Below are 19079 nucleotides of genomic sequence, written 5' to 3'. Positions count from 1 at the left end.
GGTGTTCCTCTTAATTCTTTGAATGATGTAATGTTTATGTTATTTTTAAAAAGGCAATATGAATAGATTAATTTTATATAATTTATTCACAATTATATAAATATATATGCTGGTACTTCTTTCCTTAAGCACAGGAAATTATTAATGCACCTTTGGAATTATTTCTAAACTAAAATAATAATTTTAGTAATTGATTAATATGCACAAGTCTAACCTGTAGAAGCATAAAGTTGCTATACAAGCTGCTTTTGAGTTACTTGAAATATATTTTCTTGACCACAAACCAACAAATGCCCCTATATCAGCCATTGTATAGCTGACAGGTCATCAGAAACATTTGTAAATATCTAAAAATTACTTAATTGCACAAAAAACTGTCCAACCAATCAAACACATAGCACCCATTCAATTTAACTTTAACTTTATTTTGTGACACTGATGATTCAGCATTATCTCTGTCCAGTGCCTCAACCTTTCTGGATATGACTTGTAAGACGCTCTGGATTTGAGAATTTGATAAACACAAAATACTTTTATTCTGCATTACATTTCATAGAAGTCCGACTTTTTTTTTTAGCTTATCTCCCACTCACACATTTGCATTTACCATCAAAAACAAAGTCATCAGCATCTATATATACTGTATGTACAGTACGTTTGTGTTTTTCATCTTTATATTCACTACCTGGTATGGACATTTCTCTGTGCAGGCCTGTGTTGTATCTGTGAATGGTTGAGGGATTATACAAGAGAAATATTGGCAGCTCGGTGTATCACAGGCATGCCTCAATAGATAGAGATGTTAATTGAGGACAAAAGCTGGAAGAGCAATCAACCACATCTAATGGCTCTGATGGGTAACCCTGGCAAATGCAACCATAGTTGACTTACATAAACTTTAACTTCAACTGAACCTCCGAACCCTGGTGTTTTCATAATTCATTTTGATTACAAGGATAAATTATTATGTAAAGATACACAAAGACGCATATGAATGCATTTTATTGCTTTATTCAATTGAAGAAAGAATTTATTATCCTTTTCAATGGAAGGCAGGCAGTTTCTCCATGTGTATCCAAAATGGAGGGTCACAGCTTGTGCCTGGGAACCCCCCCAGCATCTACCTCCTCATTTTCTACCTGGGAGGCAAGGAAGGTGTGGTCCTGGCTCAGGTAGGTGGTGAGGAATTCTGGGAACTCGCTCTTTTGCACAACCTCCAGGAACATGGAAGTAGCAGTGAGAAGCCTCTGCACATCTCTATGGAGGAAGAAGCAGTTCTGATGAAAAATTACATGTTGAAACATATTGCAATATATGTTTTATAAACGGGGTACATTCTACAGTATTATGTAAATTAGGTAACAAGCAAATGTAAGTGTTCGTTTCAATATTGTTTGGTGTGTGGCACTCAAATTAGTAGATACAGAAGTCCAAAGACACATTGGCTCTAGGGCTCACTCCAGGGCAAAAGGAATGTAAATCTCAAAGCAACTACCCTGTTTAAATAAAGGTTAAAAAAAAGTAAGCAAAAGTATCCAGAATTGATTCATTTTGAAGTGACATTTATGGTGACCAGTCATAGCAAAGTCCTCTGTCAATATGGTAAGCCCCAGACTAGCACACACATCCTCTGACGTGCATGTGGTATCATTTCCATTCAGTGGTCCATCCATTGCGCAGCCACAGCTCCTGCACTGCAAAACAGCGCAGCTGGCATTGATGGCACAGGCAGACCAGAGGTGCCCACTCAATCAGAGAGGTTGTTATTGGCGTATGGGGCAAGGGGCACCCTGAAGACTGAATCCATGTAAGACATTATGATAAATCATGTGTATGTTGCCTCATTGGACTCCCAACCACGGCGGACACTGGCTTTGTCCAAATTTGATTCACCGTGAGCCAGGTACATTCCGAACTGAGACTTGCTATACCGTACAGAAGCGTCAAATGAAACCAGTAACCACTGTACCTCACAGTGGAACATTGTAGGACTTCCCTTAGCTCTTCCCTCACTTCCTGGGTCAGGCTCTTCACCAGACCACTGGTGACCTCGCTGTCGTCATCCTCTAACCTTGCATGGTGACGGATCCACTGCCACACCTGAAAGGAGAAGTATGCTATGAGGCAGAGAGCTAAAACAGGACATCCAGTGAAAAGGCACAAAAAATAAGTATTGATGGCACAAAAGTTTGGCACGAGATGACATCAAACAAACTGCAGCATTATTTTCCAATACTGCATGTCTATATTGCTAATTGAATTCGGGTGAATGAAGTTCCCTCTTGTCCATCATAGATTACCAGGCAACCTGTGACCCTAGGTTCCCACTGACAGTATAAATATCTCCATTTGCCACTTAAATAAGATTCCATGCCTGGGATCTGGAGATCTCTGCTGTGGCTGAATCCTCCACTTGTCCCTTGTAGAAGAAATGACCTTTCCCTGTCAAATGGGAAGGAGTTTAAAGTTGTAACCACATGCACCTGTTGTGTTCACAGATTCAATTCCACACGTAAGCTTACCGGTTATCTGGGATCAATGTTTGTACAGTACAAGCCAAACCCAGCTTACAATAATACTATTCACAAAGCTCACAGTGACACATTAGAGAATGTCACTGACCTGAAAAAATCTTACCTCTAAGCCATGCCTCAATAAATAGGATCCCTACAGCAATGTTATACTTCAGGCCATAGAGAGTGACCCCACCCTAAAACGAATTCTCTGTTCAGTCAAGTAAAATGATCATAAATCATGTTCTTAATTCTGAGCCAAATTAACATTTTCCAATGCTAGCGTAAATGATCAACCACAAAGGTAAAAATTTCCCTGAAATGACATTAATAAAGCAGTCTTTAACTGCCTACGGTAAAGATATTTACTTATTGAGACTGGTAGGCACAGGCCACAGTCATGCATCCTTGTACCACTCTACTCCTGATTAACAGAATTAACTAATTAACTGACCGCTGGCATGGTGAGTAGCTGGGTAGGGGTAACTGACAGGTCATCCCGAAGCTCATTTAACTGGTTATCACCCTGAGTGTGTTGCTGAAACAGCTGAGAACAAAGACAATAGGCATCTGTCAATCACAGGTCATAACACAGACCTGTCAATCACGGTCATTAAAAGACATCTATCAGTCACAGGGTCATTTTCAGCTTCTAATGACAAAGGACATCAACGCACATCAGCACACCCACTGCGGTTGGCGTTTTTCAAAAAAAGGTGAAAAATTCTTACTTGTTGCATTGGTTCTATCAAGTCCAGATCATAGACCATAAAACCATCAACTCCAGCACTGACCTCCAGTAATTTTAACCTAATAAGAGATCACAATAACACAAGAGATCAAAATCAGTGTTTCCTAACCATGGTCTTAAGGGTGTACCTGGTATATGATGATTTATATTCCCAGTGGACTCAGTTAATTAGTTAATAGTTTTATTTTTGTAGAAAATATTTTTGTTTTTGTTGAATTTATCTCTTTCAGCTGAGCCAAACATAATTGAGCGATACAATAATAATAATAATTTTTAATTTAGTTAAAAATCAAACTTCTTTTAAGATTTTTCAATGGCCAAGTGGAATTCATTCAACAATGAATTAACCTTAACTGATACCACTATTGCAAATTTATTCAAGGCAGGGTAAATATTATGAAATGTACATTTCTTTTCTTAAATGACCCCTATTTTCTCCAAATTTAGAATGCCCAATTGTGTTTGTGTTTATTGCCACACTGCCCCCTGTAAGCTCAGGAGTAATAAAATTAGCACAGACAAGCACGTGCCCTCCTCTGAAAAAGGTGAACTCAGACACTGCTTAATTGACCAGAGACTGAAGTCCCCACCCCCACCCCTAGGCAATCCTATGGCCAATCATGCTTCACTCTGTAGGGTTGCTGGCCACAGTAGGAACTGGAAAAATCCTGATTCAATATCAGACTCTGCGACCGGGTGGCCCATCCACATACTAGATCAGTGCCATGACAGCTTGAGCCATGCATTAGTCCCAACAGAAAAGAGTAATATGTAACTTTATCTTTATATTTTCACAAATGCCATTTTAGCAGTACATTTGCCTCACACATATTTTGTCACATATTAAATGACAAACTATCAGTGTTCTATTCGCTGCTCAGTCAAACCTGATTAATTGAATGCTGAGCCACTGTAAAACACAACTGGAAAACATTGAAAGACGCTGATCTAGATAACAGTTGCGTGCCTGGTGACAGTAGCGAGGACCTTGCTGTAGAGGGCGCTGTTTTTGTCCCTGGGCAGCAGGAGCGCGGCCATGCCTCCCGTGGCCAGCGCCCCTCGTCTATGGCAGGTCTGCACCAGCAGGTCCATGTAGGACTTCAGGAACTGTTTCTCCATGTTCACGTACTTGCTGCGGTCAGGGAGCAGGAACGCAGGGCGGTGACCTGAAAGAGAACATGAACACGGGTACGGAGCTATTCTCTTTACCCTCACTGTGGTTGATTCACATGTATCACATGACACACAGAACTCCTAAAGAAAGTACAGGAACTCTTTACATACAGTAAGGTTGCCTATGGCTTGATACCTGGCTGATGCTGTGGAGTATCTTTGTTTAAGAGACCGGGGAATTGTAAAGAAAACAAAGGAGTGTTTGAAGAGGACTGTCTGGTTGCTTACCAAACTTGTTGACAAAGGAGGCAGAGTAGTCCCAGATGCCACAGTTTAGGCCGGCAGAGTGGTCCCGGAGCTCATACAGAATCTCCTCCATCTCAAAGGTAGCCAGCACGCTTTCAATCAACACTGTGGCTTTGACGCTGCCCACCGGCAGGCCCAGCTAGACAAGAAGTCGCATTGAACATACACACACATGCATACACATACACACACATCACACTCAGGTTACCATGAACTTGATAGTAGGCTACATGACAGCACAATTAACACAAATCACTGGACAAGGCCACCACCTGCTGAAGTATGATTTATTTTAAAATCACTCAGGTTCAATAAAACAATTACATTGATAATAGTAAAACATTTATGGAAATAATGTTAATGTTTATAATCTATCAAATAACTAATGCCAAGAAAAAAATGATGAAAACAAGGTTGGAAGACATGTTTAAAGGCTACAATCCAGGCTAAATCTATACCTCATATTGCAGTCTATATACAGTGTCTCTCCCCCTCACCTTATCTTCAGTCCAAAGAAATATATTGTTCCACAGTCTTGCCTCAAGATGGTTTTCAACCTAAAGAATGGTATGATGAAATTCAAACATGTAATCAAAGATAGAATTACTCTCACTATCAAGTGACTGTACTACTTAGTCACTTGAGCTGGCTATCAAATAACGCACAGGAGTTGTGTGGTTATTCGGATTAGACAAACATTATCAAATACCATTGTATACTTTTAAACTGCAACTATACAATATCTTTTATTATGCAACGCCTTTTATTGGTTTCTTGGCTTGTTTTAAGGAACTGCCGAACAATTATGAGAAAATAGAGATACAAATAGTGTTCAATTGTTTGATCATACTATTTTCATTTAATATGGAGGTTTTTAATTTTTTTATTTATTTAGAAACCCCAGGGTGTTGAACATACCAACCACATGTAGAGAAAATGGTATTCAGAAGGCTCATAAACATTTCATTTGTTTAAACTCTTTCCTGGGGTTTACTTTTTCATGGATTAACACAGTTTGCCTGCGGAACGTGGCCATGATGCTGCAACACATTGCCCATTAAAGTGCATTGCCCTTTTCAAGTATACAAATCTTAACCCATCCCAGACACCTCACCTTGGACAGATAAAAGAAAGGTCCGCTGCTGTTCTCGAAAAGCTGCATCCCACAGTGAAACATCAACAGCCCAAAATCAAACAGAGGCCCAGGCACCTGCCTTCCATTCACCTATTAATATAAATTTGAATTAAATATGCTCACAAGTGAAAGGTCAGGTGGGTGTTCAGTTTAAAAAAAAAAAATTTTTTTAGTTGCGGTGTTACCATCATGTTGTGCTCCACCATGTTCCAGGCTCGTGGGCGGAGCATCAGAACAGGAGCCTGGGAGATTGGTGGGGCATCTGAGCAGTAGTTTGGGCAAAATAATAAATAGATAAAAAATAAAAAAATTAATACATTTTATAGTTTGAGCCTTCCATTGTGTGCCACTCAATTTCCTGACATAAACACAACTTTATGCAACATGTATTGTTACTTGATAAACTAATGGAAACGCAAGGCATTTTACTTACAGAACACACTGTATCATTTAACTGGTATTAGAACATTTACATTTGCATGATTCTCTAGAAAATTGTGGCTTTCCCAATGCTCTAACATGTTAAGATCAGGCTATGCACTACATTGCATTACATTACAATAACTAGCCAAAGCTGTTATCCAGAGCTTACACAAGTGGATGAAATCTTTTTACGTGCAGGAATACAAAATCAACAGGAAATATTTATTGTAATTTGTTCTTCCTACTTAAAATATTAAAATGCTTAAATGATTGCCCTCCTAATAAATAAGCGACAAAACAAACTATAAAAGTTATTAATAGCTGTACAATATACAGTGCACACACTATAACATAAATATGTATAATGTATAATCAAGTTATAGCAACAGGGACTCAATAAAAATAAACCAGGCTCACCATGAAACTGATTATGAACTACCTTGAAAACATTATAAATTCCCTTGATCTGATTATGATATGTTGGGCAGTTTCCATCATCAAAATCCACCTGCAAAAATAAACATTAGTTCAGACACTGTTGTTATGCTCTACTGCGATTTTGCCCATCAAACAAATTATGACAATTTAGTAGTTGCAATTAACTGAAGCTCTGATCTGTTCTCTGATCATGGGAAAACTATGATCTTACTGTTTAAGTAAAATTTGCACTTTATTAAAACTGAATGAATAAGTAAAACAATCATTTCCCCAAAATCCACCTCATCATCAAGTGGGCCATTTTTAAATGAAAGAATTGTAGTACAAAACAAAGAAATCAAAGAAATGTTATTTTTTCACAGGAAAATATATTTCAATGAGTACAGGCAAAGTCTCTCTCTCTCCCTCTCTCTCTCCATCGCTCTCTATCTATCTATCTATCTATCTATCTATCTAGCTTTCTGCAGCAAATATTTCTGCAGCAAATATGTTTGTAAACAGAATGCTATTATACATATTTTGACCTTCGCTATGAGGAAATAAGTTAATTAATAAGACACCGAAGGTGCAGTTCACAGAAAGTGCAGGTCAGTGATTGCATCTCCATTGCCAAATTATAAATTAAAACAATTAAGTTGTCATTTGCCTGGACAGAATGGCTTGCTTATTCCTGTGACCAGCAAACCCTTGAAGTATGAATTTTAAAAATGCACCTGGATGCCCTGCGCTGAGGATCTCAGGCCCTGCATAAACCGTTCTGTATCGCAGGGTGCCAGGTCTCCAATGTCCACATGCCTCTTCCTCAGTCTTTCGGGTACTGGGAGCACCTTCCATGTCGCGTCGTTGCGGATGTGAGCCGTTTCATCTGAGAATCCCGGCAAATCTCCCGTCAGGTCAAGAGAAACCTTCCTGGAGATCCTCAGCTTTAGTATCTGTGGGTTCAAAGCGGCAAGAAAAGAGAATGACATCAGTCTTACTGCAGGGAGGGTAGAAGGTCAATTAAGACTGACGTCAAGCCATGAATTATGAACAGTCAGAATTCTGTTAACATTTGCTATTCAAAGACAGATTAGGGAAGTGCTTCCAGGTGGTGTAGGGATTGAATCCTGACCATGTCAGTAGCTGGGGGGGGGGGGGGCAGGCAGATAACTGCAGATAACTATGCAGCTCAGCTGGTGGAATGTAAAGTGAGTCAAGGTCCAGCTGTGTGCATTTTGAACAGACTATTGCATGTGTCCTCCCATTTGTCAATAACAATTGGACACTCTAAATTGAAAGCATATTTCAAAAAAAGAGGCAAAAAAGTTATTACATTTAAAGATAAAATGAAAAAGACAGCATGCGTACTTGCTCACCTTGTCAACCTCTCCTTGAAATGTGGTAGTCAGCTCTGTGAGGAACAGTATGGACTTGGTAGTGAAGAGGGTCTGGTATGCTTCCATCAAACCTTTTGGCGGAGGTTCTAGTTCGACTCCACTGAGTACCTGCCAAATTATATTTTTTAGAACATATTGTACAGACAGTTAAAGTTTAACTTAAAAGTTAAGCTTATAGTGAATGCTATCAGACCCTTTTAACATATTACCTAGTTTGTTTTTATGAGATACTTAGGACATATTCACATACTAACTTTGTTAGTGGTATTGCGTTCTAAAAAATAGAATTGTGTTCATGAAAAGTCATCTCCGTCATTGTATCAAATGTAAACTAGTTCTCTTTACAGAATAAGACAATGACTATTATTTATAAAATTAAATTTTGGTGAGATTTGTACAAAAGCACCAAATGTCATCCAATGTAGGTTTATTAGTGAACAGCATTCTCTATAGACTTACAAATATGTCTGTAGGGAGTCTATGTTTGTGTAGGCAACTTAAATTGTCTTTATTTGCAAATGGTAACTTAAGACTAATCATAGCATGTCACAGCAAATACATATTTTATAAACTAAAGTCATAACATTTTTCTCCACATAAAGACTAAGTTTAATCATATAAATACCATAAATATTACTTACAGACATTTTGGTTGCTCTGTTTGTCCGAAGAGGTTGAGGACTTTGGCAGGGAACACCAAACCTCTGTTTGAACTGTGTGTTTACCGTGTGGAACAAGGGTACAGTTATAGCCAATGGGGTACAGGTGCTTTGTCTTATTTTTAAAATGTAATCTATAATGCTGCTCAGTGTCATAACACATGTTAAGACAGCTGATTCATCATGTATTCCATTGTTAATGGTTTTCAGGCACCAATCTTAATACACTTATATAATATACATAAAGTGTAAAAGACATGTACATATGCCATTGACCTATGTGTAATAGCCTTTATCGCCTCTAGATTGACATACGGTCATATTCTACTTTAAGGTATACATCTTGTGGTTTCCAAATATTTAATTTCCTGTTTAACTCTACAGTAAAGGGTTAAATATAATATCGACACATTCTAGACAGTTTTCTCACTGGAAACTACCTCTTCAAGCCTAAGCATTATGAGGCAAATATTGACAAGAAGGCGAGATCAAAAAACTTAAGACGTATACCGTACAAGTTGAACACAGGTAGTCCAAAGTTTTCTTCCCAGATTACACATACATTTTGAAGTGTTGGAAATGGCCTTTAAACCCGTCAACGAATCGGAAAGCAGTAGAGTGTAACGTGAGAACCTTTGAGCTCCAGTAGATAAATGTAGTGTAAATTTGACAGGCAGCACTTTCAGTAAGCACTGCCAAAATGAGAGGAAACAGCCCTAAAGAATTTTAAAGAATCAATTTGAGAAATTTAATACGCAAAGAATTCATTAGTTGGCACTCAAATACTAAATAAATAAATAAATAAATAAATAAATGGCTTGTATGACACTTTGTATAATGCTGTGATTTGCGTTCTTGTTAGCTTTACAAACATAAGTTTATGATGCATATTTTTGTTTCCGAATCACATCTGAAACTTTTATCAAGTTCAGCCCACTTGCATGTCCGTTCAGCCCACTTGCATTAAAATATTCCATTGATGGTTTCAACTTACAACATTTTTCCATTTTGGTTCATTTACAGTGGTTGTGCTCTGTAGGTTATGATGGAGAGTGATACCTTACATGCCATGTTATTTTTCTTTTTATCACATTTGTTAAAAGGTACTGAATTTATTAGTACACTTATAACGTATTAATTGCAAATGCACCAAGCTGATCAAACTGTGTGTAGAATGCTCACGAAATGTATAGATGTGAGAATACAAAATGTTTTTCTGTTTTGATTTAATGCAGATTTTAACACAGAATAATTCTACTGATAGTAATTAAATTACGTATTTACAAACAAGGAAGAGCACAGTTCTGGAGAAGCAGGGGGCCACTCTTTACTCCCACATCTCACTAACTTGAGATTGTAGGTTTTATTTTTAATTTCCTCACACTGAAGTTTTTTTAACCAGAATCCCACACTGGCCACAAGGGGGTGCCTCAGTGTAACAGTCACTTGAAAAGAGATGAGTCCAACTTTTCGAGTTCAAATGTCAACCCAAGCTCACAGAACATGGCAAACATATCAACTGTTTAGCAATATATACTGTACTGTATATACATGCACACACACACATGCACACACACACTCACGCACACACATATATATACTGTACTGTGAGCACCATGATGTTTGGGACAGATATTCTTGTTCTCCACACTTTGCTCTTGCCGTCACTCCGATACAAGACAATCTTGGTCTCATCTGAGCATTAAGAACTTTTTGACCATTTTTCAGTACTCCTCAGCAAACTGGCAATCCTGTTTTTGCAGCGAACTACTATTTTGCATCATGCAGTATAGCCTCTGCAGTTCTGTTTGTGAAGTCTTCTGTAGACAATAGTCACAGAAACATTCGCACCTGCCACCTAAAGAGTGCTTCCGATCTGTTGGATAAGTGTTCACGGTTTTTCCTTCATTATGGTGAGAATTCTTTGGTCAGGAACTGTATACGTCTTCCTTGGCCTACCAGGCCATTTGCGGTTACTGAACTAACCGGTGCTCTCCTTCCTCTTAATTATGTTCCAAACAGTTGATTTTGCTAAGCCTAATGTTTGGCTTATGCTTGACTTTTTTCCTCCTCAATTATCAGCCTCATAATGGCTTCCTTGACTTTCATTGACACGGCTCTGGTCCTCATATTGACAATCATCAATAGTAGACTCCAAAGACAATCAAAAGCCTAGAATCAAAGCTAGATATAGAATGCACTCATACAGCTGAACACACCAGAATCACATCAGTAGCACCTGTCAATCAATTTGTCCCAAACATTTTTGTGGCCTGACATTGGGAGGACTAAGTGCAAAATGTATTGTAATTTCTACATGGTGAAACCGAAATGTATAAAAATATCCTTCAATAAAAGCAGAGAATCTGCACTTTAACCTTTTGTGAATCGTTTGACTACCAATCAAGAATAAAAATGTCTGTCCCAAATATGTATGGTCCTTACTATATATAGCACTGACACTCTGACCTCCTTTTTTAGTAGTTGTGTGGAATTCAAAGAGTGCAACTGTATCTGTACAATGTTTTGCCCATAAGCCACCTTTGCATCAGATGTGAATTTTGTCAATATCTCCATTTGCAACCACAATAAAAAGCACCACTTCATGCATTAGTGATAAATTAAAATATTTTATTCGTCAAAAAATGCATTTCATCAAAAAAAATATTCAAAAATACATTCCAATTCATATATGCACAGTCACATCTGACATCAGTTCAGACACAAGTCTCCAGTGGTTATGAAGAACCCCCCCCGGAGGGTAGACTATTGAAAGGCATACATAAACATACATAACCTTCACAAAGGCATACAATCATTTCTTTGGCACATTTTCCATTTTTAAAAATATTAAAATAAACAGCAAATGAAAAAGTATTTGTCTTTGCAAACAGCAAATATTACAGATTCAAATGAGTCTTCTGCAATGGCACTGCCAATTAAGAGATGCCTTTACCTGAACTCTGCCATATGCATACCAGGTAAAGGTTTAGCATGACACAATTATAGTCTTCATATTAGCCTTCATCTGAGCAAAGGTAAAGCCATTCTTCAGTAGCACAATTCTACATAGGGGAAAAGAACTTTGAAGGTAACCATTCTTACATGAACAGGTGGAAAGACTACGGTTACTCTTTCCATCATGGCTATTTAGATAAATTAGTTTAAAATAATTTATATTATGTACACCACATATAAACTGCCATGTAAAATAAATCCATAGCTTATTTATTAAACAGGAAGCCAGACCACAGACTTCAGTCAAAAGCAGGCAGAGGAGGAAGACTCTGCTGCCATATGAGAATTACTTTAAAATTACAAACAAGGTTATGGTTTATTCATAAATATCAGTTAATCTTAGAAGGTCAACAGAAGCAAAATACTACCAACAACAGCTCGGCTCTTTTTGTTGGTATGACAAAAGCAGAGCAGAAAATCGAGTCCAGACATTTTCCAGCCAATTCAATTTCCATTACAAAAAGTAACCATAATTGCATTAAAAAGATAAAGAAGAAAAGTTGAGCAAATTGAAATATGTAGGCTATACAAACATATTAAATATAACATTTGCACCTCTTTGAGCCAATGGCCCCAGAGCTGGTCTAAACTAGTCTGGTGTAAGGTGGGGCTTTGGCTATGTTGTCCTGCTGCTCTGTACTCCTGTCGCTGAGCTGCTCTGGAGCATTGAACAGCCTGTCATCGCCACCTGCTGAGGGGGAAGAGGTATTACATCACAAAATGTACTTCCTGGACATATGCATTTCTCATACTTGAGCAGAATGTATGCATGCATAAGAACAGAAAAGCACCATCAGATAAAATGCCATAACTTATATAGTAACTTAGTAACTCATTCAGTGACCTATTAGTTTGCGGAATATTACTAATGATTAAAATAGCTCAGTCACCATACAACCGCCTACCCAAACTTTGTACATTAGAAGACCAGTTTCTGAAAAGTTTGATTCTGAGAAATTAGATTAACAACAATATTAGCTTGTCCCCGCACTGACTTCATATGAATTTTGTGACCCTCTGGCAAATTTACGGTTGTCACAGAGGTTCCCCTGTAAACTGCCTTTACTCACCTTGCCAGGTACAGACCAGCTCTGTCTGTGAACTGTGGTCATTCTGGGGGACCAGCATCTCCTGCAAGAAATCAAACAGAACAATTCAATCGATCCTCTTTTTTTTGTTGTTTGTTTTTAATGCCGATCAGAATTCTGTGTCTTTTCAATTATCCCAACATAAGAAAAATAGCAGAAAATGTTATGTCAGAGAACTCTTTCCCCTACGTCTGCAGGAAACCAGAGGTTTCTCATTGAGAAGCTGGGCAAAAGTAGCCTTTATAAACATCCATTCTAAATGCACCTTGCCTTGAGGTGCACTCCAAGCGCTTCTTAAAAAAACAGTGAAATTTTTAAGTTTGAAATGAATACCTGCATGCGTGAACTATTTGTAAGGCGCATTTATGTTAATAGCAGCTTGTATAAGGAAGGTTTTTCGGAATGCTTTTTCAAAACTCTAGGTTAGTGTTCTGCTTTCAGTTACCAGTAGCAATTGTTACATCAGCATTCAAATTTTAACTTAAGAACATTCTAATCACATGTTTGTGATCTCACACCTTAAAAGGATTTTAAGAGAGAAGCAGCTCTTATGAGCTTTAGGCTAGGCCCTCTCAGTTTGAAGGTAAGTGGTTGTGTGGTGCGCATACTCTTGTACTCACCATGCCGGTGGTGCCATCGTAGCACGCACAGAACGGCAGGCTCCGGCAGCCCAGGAAAGCCATCAGCCCCGTCACCAGGAAGCTGCAGAGGCAGGCCAGCAGCAGTGTAGCATTGGCTCCCTTCACCGTCCTGCTCAGGACAAACTTCTACGGGAGGGGGAGGGGTTGGGGGGGGGGGGGAAGAGAAACTACTGAACGACTGTTTCACACTTATTCTGATATCCTGTTCATAGTTTTCATTCTCTATCAGTACATCTAGGATACCTAGGAGTGTTCACATAAAGACAGTTCATCAGGCCGGTAAATCCAGACCTGGTTAAGAAAGCTGTGACCGGCCTGCTTTTCAACGTAGCCAAATTCACACGTGCCACACCACTTTTGAAAACCCTTCACTAGCTTCCAGTGGCTGCCCACATTCAATTCAAATCACTCACTCAGGTATACCAAGATGTGCATGTTGCTGCCCCTTACTATCTTTGAACAATGATTGCACCATACACAGACATACTCCATACTCCATTCATCCTTCTCTCATCAGCTGGCTGACATATCTCTTAAAAAAACTGGGCAGCTGTTCCGCATGGTCCTAGCTCTTCCCTACCCTTGTCCCAATTGTGGAATCACTTGCTCCAATCAGCGAGGCAGATTCACGACTCCTCCACAAACATCTAGCCTGCCATTTCAGATTACACTTCCATTTGTTGCCCATTTAGGTATGCACCTTGACTCATTTGATTATAGCTTTGCCCAGCTCTAGCACTACGGATGTTTGCTTACCATGTTGAATGCACTTCTGTAAGCTGCCTTGGCTAAAAGCAAATGACTGCCAAATGACTCAATTAGTACCATTACGTACAGCATTTGGGATGTTGAGGTGATGAGGGTGAAAGAGCTCATCATCCTCTTCCCCGTAGCTCAGGGTCAAGCAGGCATAGGTGACTGCTGCAGCTGTAGTGAAGCAGGACAACACGGACGCCACAATCATGGCGTACACCTAGAGGGAGAATCGCACATTTACAGCAGCCACACACATACACACATACACCAGAGACCTCACAACCGCATACAGACCTCAATTCTGCCCATACAATCTTTAACAAAGAATGTTCCGGACTAATTTTCTAAATTGTGTAGGAAAGAAAAAGCACAGCAAAGATGCAGGCCAATCATCAGCTTAACATCTGCAGCAAGGTTCCCAGATCTAATGAATCATGAATTATAGCCACAATTAAATACTCATTCAAATCAATCTTTCACCCTTTCAGTAGTACTTCTGACGCTCACAGGTTCTCCAACACCATGGTTCAGAACTTTACAGATTCCTCATACATTTATGGCATCACTCAGAAAAGGAGTCGTATGGATTCTGAATCAATTGTATGTAATGTTACAGAGGCAAAAGACTATTTACATAGAAAGTGAAATAGAAGAATAAAAATGACAGTCACTCAAGGGAGGGAGGGACATTCAGATAATCAATGCTCAGACAGAACTGACAGGTCTGATAAATAAGGAACTGGATGCAGTTAACTTATAAGCCATTAAACAAATGTTCAGGTGGAACAAAATCATTCAAATATTCACAAGGTTTGAATATGAGAATGCAATATTTATTAGGCACTTTTGTAAATTTTGAGAACCAGAAACAGTGGAATACGACAATGTTCGAAGCAGATCAGTATTCCAAGTATTTTTGATAAATAACAGACATAACGCCTGAACTTTAGAGGAAGATGCTTGTGACTGGAGAAAAAGAAGATTAAAAAATTAAAGGCATTTCCCAGCAAACTAGTTGTAACACTGCTATTTTAAAGCGACAAAGCTTAGAACAAACGTAGTATATTATTGGTCCAAGATCAACAACCACTCAAATCCTCCATATGATCCATATGATCTTTGGGGAAAAAGTTAGTATTTGTATGCAGGTAGGTGACTTATCACATATCACAAATAATCACCAGCGACAAATAATTTGAGCTACAAACAGTTTGTGGCATATTGATTAGTTGCTACCAGCAACAATTACATAAGGGACATGATAAAACAGAAGTTGAGAAGACTGTTTTCATCTTTAACCACAATACACTGGCATCATTTGCCTGTCATGAAGGTTTAATCAGTCTAGTTCAGTTCACTTACCAGTATAGGGTTCTTCCTCTGTGAGGAGACCAGTGCCAAAATCCCTAGTAGTGCCATGACCTGAAATTAACAAAAAAACAAAGATAAAAATAAGATCCTCCACCCTTATAAGAGTAGTCCATGCTATCACAATCAATTGTCACCATAGAAGTAACAACTTCAGTGCAGATACAGGGGCAGGTCACTGCCTGTTTGGAAACTCTTCAGCACTGCGGTTGAGCTATTCCGATCAATGGTGGGGGGAACCAATGTGACGTGCGCTTACCGCTCCGGCCCAGAGGGGCGCCCTAGTTTCGCTAAGCGCGGAGTCCCGGCGGAAGACGGCGTCTATGAAGCCGCAGGCGATGCACAGCGCCGCACAGCCCATCTGCACGAGCGCCAACACCACCGTGCACCGCTGGTTGAAGGTGAAGTATCTGTAGCGGTCCATCCCCCGATCTCGTCTGCTCCCTTCAGCCGACTGCAAGCATTTTCAAAAAAGTGTCAGGCGCACCGTCACCTCTCACTGCGTCCGTCCAGGATGCGTCAAGAGCAACACGATTGGCATGGTCGCTATCTCAGGATAGCAAGAGGGTTGGCATAGCTTGTCCTTTCATGGGTAGTTTACTGTGAAGAGTGTACTGTCCCTACCACTATCTAGGCCACTCAAAACTCTTGTACAACCACTGGAAGCACTTGATCAGGCAGAAGCTCCACCCTAGCTCCCCAGTGGTGGAACGAACTCCCCGTCCCCCTCCGAACCTCCCCCTCACTATCCATCTTCCGCCGTGGCCTGAAGACTCATCTCTTCAGACTATACCTAGAATAACCACCACCACGCTGTATTAAAAAAAAAAAAAAAAAAAAAAAAAAAACCTTTTTCCCTGTCACTTGTTACATGTTGCCCCATCCCTGCACTTGGTAAATTGTATTTGTCCTAATACTGTAGCTTATTCTTCTGCCTAGTTTGGCTTTGCAGATGTTAGACCAGGATAGTGTTCATTGTTCTCGGCTAGAAATAGCTGTACAAAATAAGTAATTGTACCTTACTGAACCCGTGTTCAGCAGTTGTCTACGATCATGAAAATGCACTTTTTGTACGTCGCTTTGGATAAAAGCGTCTGCCAAATGAATGTAATGTAATGTAAAGAAGCTCTTCAGCAATCAAATTCATCACACACACATCACAATGTATGTGCTGTAATGCACAGCTTGTGTAAAGATGAACTGTCAAATTGTCTGCTCCTAAATATTCCCCATTTATTAATTTTCTCATGGATTACTGTGGTAACCCTTTTATATTCCAAATAATTCACATTCTCACTAATCTACTCAACTTGCTGGTTCAAAAAGCAAGGATGGGAGACACCAGTCTTGGAGGGAAATCCCTTAATATCTTTAAACTGGATAAAATTGCAGTAAATTAAATATAAATGAAACATTTAGTTGAAATACCTCACATGAAAACTAAAAGGGGAAATGTTAGAACAGTGAGTTGGTTGAATGACAAGTTACGGTTTCCTCACTGAATAACAAATCTAAAAATGATCATGTACAGAGTTATATATTGGAAGAGTTGAGAGTTGATCCATCAAACTGGATCCATTATTACATTGATTTAAGGAATTTATGCATTGCCATCTCTGAAGAAATAGGAAATTGTTGCATTGTTGCATGTACTGTCCATTTTTTAAAATGAGTTTTGTTTAAACAGTTGATATGTAATTTAAGGTATGCAATCCATTTACCAATGTGGGTGTGTGCTAATAGGCTACTAAAGGGAAGATGAGATGTTACTGCAAACATTACATTTCTGAAGGCATTTATCACACGTTCAGATCTAAAAATTATTATGTTTGATTCCACAATTCTGGGTATCAAAAACATGAACAGGAATGCTGAAAGAAGAAACGCACATTGGACCAAATCACGCGGTTTTACTATTAATCTCTTCCACTCGGTTTTACTACTTGTAAATTCTCATTTTAAATAGGTCAAATAGGTCTAATGAAAAGTGCAGAAACCAAAACCGGAAGCAAATCATCACCTGCAAGTGTCGGCTTCTTTTCACTGATTAAACAGGAGCTTAACCATTGACCATGACACACACTGAGCGGCAAGTAACCTACATAATTCACTTACTTCCGTTTAAAATGTAGAGAACAAAGCATGATATTTACATAAATATAACTTCCAGTCGCAAGGAGGCGAACATTTTGATTCTATCATTATAGCCTAAACATTGTACATGAGTACCATTCAATTTCCGGTCTCATTCAGACTGGTTAATATGAATTGTAGAATTATTTATAGCAAGGCATACGTCTCAATATAAAAAAAAAATATTTATGCTTGCAAATATTCTATGTAGTCTCGACTACCATTAAAAAAATCAATCCCGGACTGATTGTCAAAACATCAAAACAAAATAATATGGGCTAATACTCTACTGAAATGAACTGCAACAAACAATTGTATTAATCACAGGCTAAGAGACACATTGATATCTCAACATCTGTTATGTTTATAAAGTAAATAAAACAAAAATACTTACTTGTAGAAACCACCGGCAGGTTTCACTTACTCTTTGTTAATGGAACAAGTGAAGTCGTTGCGCTATCCTTTGTTATCCAATAACCTGGCAGCACAGGTGCGCCGAGCTGGTGCGATAAACAATTAACTCTTTCCTTACCTGCGGATTTTCTTTTCTAGTAAAAAAAAAAAAACGCATGCCCAGAGGCCACTTAAATTGACCACTGCGTTTCGTAAAATGGAAAGAGCCAAATGTAATAATAATAATAATAATAATAATAATAATCACGACACACTAGAAAATTAAACAATGACGATAAAATGTACCAGGAAAATTCCTCAAAGAAATCAGCCACAGGTAGAAGCAACCCTACAAAAATGGAACGTGCATTTACGTGGACAATTTAAAAAGCAAGCGTAAGATTGTTAAAAGAACTCATTCAGATATGATATTCAAAGCTGGTTCCACAGCTCTTCGCTCCAGGAGTTTCGTCGCTATCTGGTACGTTTTTTCCAGTGTGTCATAGGGGGTCTATTAACATGTCTAATAAAGAAAATTATTCATTATATCTCTCGCGGTTTCCTTTTTCTTGGAAGCAAGTCAATCGTACGTGAAGGCTTTAATTAATTTTACATGCAACATTTTTTGTTTGGAAGTGGGGAAAATACATGCAAATACAGATTGACCCTCCAGAACCGGAGTTGGTCTATTCTCAGCCCAATGACCACATATTTTGTAACATCGGTGGGCCATTTACATTTGTATTTAGATACATTAAATAAAAGGTATAAATAGGATAAAGCTGGATTGGGCTTGAGCTTCCGTTTTGTCCCATTTATCTAATATCCTGAGAAGGATGACAAATCGCATACATAAATAATTTATGCCATTATTCCCCAAATTCCATACATTTTATAGTCACTTGTACATTTTTAAACCAAAAAGTACTAGATGGCCAAACACATAATAGTGGGGACAATAGTGCAAA

At 38.7% G+C, this 19079-nt stretch overlaps 2 protein-coding genes across 5 annotated transcripts; both read right to left on the bottom strand.

Moving 5' to 3' along the window:
• Window positions 1-404: 404 nt before the first annotated feature.
• ugl (ureidoglycolate lyase) lies at window positions 405-9354 on the bottom strand. Of its 3 annotated transcripts, none has more exons than XM_064344309.1 (16): window positions 9230-9354; window positions 8697-8768; window positions 8035-8163; window positions 7393-7611; window positions 6659-6749; window positions 6004-6080; window positions 5798-5908; window positions 5181-5240; window positions 4666-4822; window positions 4232-4430; window positions 3245-3323; window positions 2968-3060; window positions 2638-2710; window positions 2375-2442; window positions 1970-2100; window positions 405-1257 (listed from the first exon to the last, which is right to left on the bottom strand). In XM_064344309.1, the coding sequence occupies exons 1-16, from the start codon at window positions 9272-9274 to the stop codon at window positions 1089-1091; spliced, it is 1773 nt and encodes a 590-aa protein (XP_064200379.1). In that variant the 5' UTR covers window positions 9275-9354; the 3' UTR covers window positions 405-1088. The 3 variants fall into 3 exon arrangements, 2 of the variants coding, with proteins under 2 accessions (XP_064200379.1, XP_064200380.1); XM_064344310.1 differs by having other exon boundaries at window positions 9225-9335; XR_010331353.1 differs by lacking the exon at window positions 2638-2710 and having other exon boundaries at window positions 1124-1257.
• A 1970-nt stretch (window positions 9355-11324) lies between these two features.
• On the bottom strand, window positions 11325-18272 carry zgc:113425 (uncharacterized protein LOC541425 homolog). Of its 2 annotated transcripts, none has more exons than XM_064344306.1 (7): window positions 18113-18272; window positions 15845-16039; window positions 15580-15639; window positions 14297-14434; window positions 13441-13587; window positions 12803-12863; window positions 11325-12423 (listed from the first exon to the last, which is right to left on the bottom strand). In XM_064344306.1, exons 2-7 carry the CDS (start codon window positions 16007-16009, stop codon window positions 12317-12319), a joined length of 678 nt encoding a protein of 225 aa, XP_064200376.1. In that variant the 5' UTR covers window positions 16010-16039; window positions 18113-18272; the 3' UTR covers window positions 11325-12316. The 2 variants fall into 2 exon arrangements, with proteins under 2 accessions (XP_064200376.1, XP_064200377.1); XM_064344307.1 differs by having other exon boundaries at window positions 11325-12420.
• Between the last annotated feature and the right edge of the window lie 807 nt (window positions 18273-19079).

The sequence above is a fragment of the Anguilla rostrata genome, chromosome 7 (genome assembly GCF_018555375.3).
Source record: "Anguilla rostrata isolate EN2019 chromosome 7, ASM1855537v3, whole genome shotgun sequence".
NCBI lineage: Eukaryota > Metazoa > Chordata > Actinopteri > Anguilliformes > Anguillidae > Anguilla > Anguilla rostrata.
The sequence above is the reverse complement of the archived record's forward strand: the minus strand, read 5'-3'. Positions and strand labels throughout refer to the sequence as shown.

Excerpts from the sequence above, each read along its gene's own strand:
- zgc:113425 (XM_064344306.1), bottom strand. The coding sequence starts at position 16,009 with ATGGACCGCTACAGATACTTCACCTTCAACCAGCGGTGCACGGTGGTG. Across the intron at positions 15,640-15,844 it reads CGCCCCTCTGGGCCGGAGCG|GTCATGGCACTACTAGGGAT; the intron begins GTAAGCGCACGT and ends TGTTAATTTCAG. Across the intron at positions 14,435-15,579 it reads AGAGGAAGAACCCTATACTG|GTGTACGCCATGATTGTGGC; the intron begins GTAAGTGAACTG and ends TTCTCCCTCTAG.
- ugl (XM_064344309.1), bottom strand. The coding sequence starts at position 9,274 with ATGTGTAATCTGGGAAGAAAACTTTGGACTACCTGTGTTCAACTT. Across the intron at positions 2,711-2,967 it reads AGCTACTCACCATGCCAGCG|GGTGGGGTCACTCTCTATGG; the intron begins GTCAGTTAATTA and ends AATTCGTTTTAG. Across the intron at positions 2,443-2,637 it reads TATTGAGGCATGGCTTAGAG|GGAAAGGTCATTTCTTCTAC; the intron begins GTAAGATTTTTT and ends CCCATTTGACAG.